This window comes from Helianthus annuus, chromosome 8 (genome assembly GCF_002127325.2).
Source record: "Helianthus annuus cultivar XRQ/B chromosome 8, HanXRQr2.0-SUNRISE, whole genome shotgun sequence".
Classification (NCBI taxonomy): Eukaryota; Viridiplantae; Streptophyta; class Magnoliopsida; order Asterales; family Asteraceae; genus Helianthus; species Helianthus annuus.
The window spans coordinates 32,843,462-32,848,087 of NC_035440.2; the positions used below are offsets into that span (position 1 = coordinate 32,843,462).

Consider the following 4,626-nt stretch of genomic DNA (forward strand, 5'->3'; position numbering starts at 1 on the left):
TCAACTTTCTCCACATTGAGTTCAGCACCTAATGTCATATTATATGGCAAGTGCGTAACATGAGAGATTTCAGCTCAACTCTAACCAGGGGCTGCCACCCTTGGACCCTGCTCCCAGGGGCGCTACCCTGGAGCCCAGCCAAGGGGGCGTTGCCCCCTTAGAACCCCCATTAATTGCGGGTTCCACCCGAATACTTAGAAGTATATCAAGCTCAATTAAGTATGCACTCCACCACATTCTAACTTGCTTGATATCTAATATTTTGCAACTAAAGAAAAATTCTTGACTGAGGTTATAGTTCTTTCTCTATAAAAGAATAATTTCTTTTTTACAAAGAAAACTTCTATGAATTTCAGAATTCATAGTTAGCCATAAAAGAATAAATAAAAAAACAATGTAATATATTTTTAATTATGTATCTGTTTTGAGACTCGAACCTAACTTCTCAGAAAGAATATCATTTTACACACCTAGATACCGAAGATGTTGAGTTTCAGTGCGAGTTAGCAAACCCATAACACAACCACCCCAAAATATACTCTAATAAAAACAACAAAATATATGCATTAGATTAAAACCCCAATGAGAAGTAACAGAGTGGTGTTGAAGTTGGCTGCCATGTTTGTAGCAGTAACCAACCAAAACTAAAAGTCAGTCATCAATCTCAAACAAGTCTTCTTAGAGAAAAACCCTCAAAATATTGAAGAATTTTCACTTATTCTGTTTATAAATTAAAGAATCAAACAACAGCTTCACTTCTTCGATCTTCCTTTGAAGCCTTTGCATCATTCAGATCTTTATTATCGCATGTTTCTTGATCACTGATTTCTACTTCACTCGAATTCGAACTTGATAAACTCGAATCCTTACTCTTACCCCATATGATCAGGTACAAACCGACTACAATGATAAATGCTCCGAGAACTCTGAAAGAATATGAGGAAAATCATTAAGTTACATGTTTAAATATTATCATAGCAAACCATAAGTTGTACAAGGTAGTAGTTATATATATATACCTTCCTAAAACTAATCTTTCCGCGAGTGTGAACGAGCTCACGATTGCAACGATCACCATCCCGAGAGGGTTGAAGGCGGTCACGAAAAAGGGTCCTTTTTCCTTCATAACTAGCCCTGAAACGTAGTAGCTAGCCCCGGATCGAACGATTCCCTGTTCATAAGGATAAAGGTATTCATAAGTTGTAAGGATTAATTTCATATATACCCTTTAAATAAATATTAGAAGAACAAAGGTGAAAGGTTTATTACGCTATAAAGTGTAGCCACAATTTCAGTCTCGGTTTGCATAGACCAGATGCCAGATTTAGCCTTCTCGATGATCAAAGTAACGATGGTTCCTTGTAAAGCACCCATCGTACATATAAGGGTTGTGAGGGATAACTGAGCCGGGTATTCCTTGAGAGTCATAGCCTGAAAATAAAAAAACGATATTAATTATTTACAATTTGCCACTGGAAAAACTGTCGCGATCTATCGTGAGGTTTTTCTTCTAACGGATGGAAATCAGTTTGAATAGATACTAGCGACAAAAAAAACGTGTCTATGAAACTATTATGACGAACTTTTTGTCGCAGTATCTATTGCAAATATGACAATAGACTATTTCAGTCACAAGCCCGTCACAGATTAGCGACGGAAGTTGTCGGTCTTTACTATCCTATTATGTAGTATTGTAAAGAAGATGGTGTCTATCGCAAATATGACGATAGACTGTTTCAGTCACAAGCCCGTGACAAATTACCAACAGAAATTGTCGGCCGTTACTATTCTGTTATGTAGTATTGTAAATAAGATGGTGTTTCATTCATAAGTCATTTAAGGTTTTTTTTTTTTCCTTTTTTAAAAACAGTTAACAATTAAGTTTAGACTTTTGATATAAAATCACAAATCTAGTTGGTTAAACCGTTTAAGCATACAATAAAAAAAAAAAAAAAAAAAAAAAACAGTATTTGATTTCTTCTTGTGTAATAGAGAACTACTTTTAGCATTTATAGTTACTTTTATTTAATGATGTGACAAAATTGTTATACAACGTGTAAAGCATTCGAAAAAAAAACACTTCTAAATGTGAAGATTCCGTAAGAAATCCATTGGTAAAGTTGTTATAACGGATGAGATTCCATTAGTGAGATGAATAATCCATTTAGAGGATTCGTTGGTCGTTCAAAAAAAGAAACTGACACGGATTACCGATAACTTTTTAGCAAGAATTTTACCCTCGGATGTGTAAAAAGATAAAAATATAAATATATTTTTTACCGACTCGATATTAACATGTATTTTTTTTCTTTTTTATATAATTTCATAGGTTTCATCGATGATATTTCGTCGATGACACTTTTTTTTAGTGGAGATTAAAGGTAACGGAAAATCAAATAAATCAATACATAGAAAGTAATAATCTACCTGAAGAATGTAAAAGCTAGCCCAACAAAAGCAACCAGCAGTTATCATGATGGCACCCTTGATGTGTTGGTCTTGTGAGACCACAGGGTTGGGGGCTAGAGCATGGTGCGCCTCGCTGCCCTCCTTGGCCCATGGCAATGGAACCGGTGGTCCATTAACAAGTGTCATAACCATGGCTCCACCAACAGTCACAAGGGTTCCTAAGATCTTCCCTTGACTATGCAATTTTTTTACATTCACCTTCTCAAGCCTACAAAACACATAAAAGCACACTCAAGCGCGCTGCTTACGATCAAACTATACAACGTACAACACAGCCAAATATTACCTAAAGATCCATGCCATGACAAAAGTTAACGCGGGTAGAACATTGCACATTGCGATGGCAAAGGTTGCGGTTGTGTACTTCATCCCGGTGTAGTATAGTATTTGGTCCAAAACCGGCCTGGTGTTAGAAAATAACGTTAGAAATAACACATGAAACGCATGTTGACTTTTTCATCGTCAAATGTGTTAGTGGACTTTGTTACGTACTCTATTAGTGCTAACAACATTATCTTCCAAAACACGGAAAATGTCATTCTAGTACGTATTTTCCTGTAACATAAAGCCAAGATTAGTTATTTAATTACATACATACATACATACATAAACATATAAATATAAAAAAAGTATATATATTATACCTTTCAAAATATAGTGCAAAAGGGCCGAAAGCAACGGCTGCAGCAACGTTACGATAAACAGAAAAAGTGTATGGATTTAACCCCTCGTTTAAAGCAGACTTTACTAAAATGTTGTTAATAGCGTATCCAAGTTGTAGAAAAAGAACCCCGAGATACGGCCTTCCTCGCCTACAAAAACACCAAAACCAACCCGGCGACATCTCCATTGTGTTGACTTCCTTTGATTGGTTTCGATCTTTTAGTTTGGTTTTGTTGGATCTTTCTCTCCCTAGAAAACACTTCAATTTCTCAGAATGAGTGTTTGGGGAGATTGTTGTGGGAATGTTTGAAGGGTTGTAATGGGATTTATATATGAGGTTGTGAAACAAGGACTAAATTGACATTTTGGTATGCCCTCCATTAATGGTGTTACAAGCCAAAATCATGTCTTATAAAGTTTAGGTACGTGAATGTTTTGCATGTGTAATCCACTAACTCTTTATCTTTTTTTTTCCTTTGGTGTTACGAAATAAAAGACATTTTTTTATTTTCTTTTTTCATTAACGTACTTGCATAAACAATTGTGTGGGGTTGGTAGTGGCATGTTGTTGGCTTAGAAAAGCCCGAATATGCTCATTTACATGCTCTTAATGTTTTCGTTCAGTCCTCAACCAATGTCCAAACATTTATTTTTCATGTGTTGGATCAAACTTTAACTTATTGTAAAAAAAAAAAAAAAACACTTAAATGTTCTTATGCAGAAAAAAAAAAAAAACAATTGAATTAAAGTTTTAAACCCACAAGTAATACTTTAAGGTATGCAGGAAAAAAAAAACAATTGAATTAAAGTTTTAAACCCACAAGTAATACTTTAAAGAATTAAACTTCTTTTATTGTCCATCGGCCTAGATTACATAAACCATAATATAATGTTTACACTATGAGTCTATGTAAGGATCAAATACAAATGAGTTTTAAATAAAAATGGTCATAACATAAGAAAGGATGGATGGATTTTTTTTTTTTAAGTTTTTTCTCATCTAATTAAGCATGGTGTTTAGTTGCAAAATGTAAAAAAACATGTATTTACTCTAGTTATGTGTAATTATAATTACCCTAGTGTTATCCTAGAGTAATTATAATTATGTGTAATTACCCTAGGGTAATTATAATTACTCTACTAGTGTTATTTACATAATTTTTATTTTTTTAGATTCTAATATTAAATGTGCTTAATAAAATTAAGAAAAAAAAAAGAAAGTTTCTCTCCTTCACATTTTTGGTTACCAATTTGTATTTTAATGCATGTTTGTATCAAAACCTAACTCATGAATCTATATTAACGATTGTTACTATTTGAAATATAGCCCGTATAAATTCTATACTCGTGAATCTATATTAAGGACTGTTAGTATTTCAAATGTAGCCCGTATAAATTCTATCTCAATCATATTTAACTTTAGATTTAAAATCTCCATTCTGTATCACACGATTTTCACACTCTTTTATATCTTTAACCTCTCCTGAATTCTCT

At 33.7% G+C, this 4,626-nt stretch overlaps 1 protein-coding gene across 1 annotated transcript; it reads right to left on the minus strand.

The window, feature by feature from the left end:
• Positions 1–541: 541 nt before the first annotated feature.
• Positions 542–3,509, minus strand: LOC110889039 (WAT1-related protein At2g39510). Its single transcript, XM_022136530.2, has 7 exons — positions 3,114–3,509; positions 2,962–3,024; positions 2,756–2,872; positions 2,428–2,677; positions 1,270–1,431; positions 1,020–1,171; positions 542–926 (listed from the first exon to the last, which is right to left on the minus strand). The coding sequence occupies exons 1-7, from the start codon at positions 3,317–3,319 to the stop codon at positions 740–742; spliced, it is 1,137 nt and encodes a 378-aa protein (XP_021992222.1). The 5' UTR covers positions 3,320–3,509; the 3' UTR covers positions 542–739.
• Positions 3,510–4,626: the final 1,117 nt, after the last annotated feature.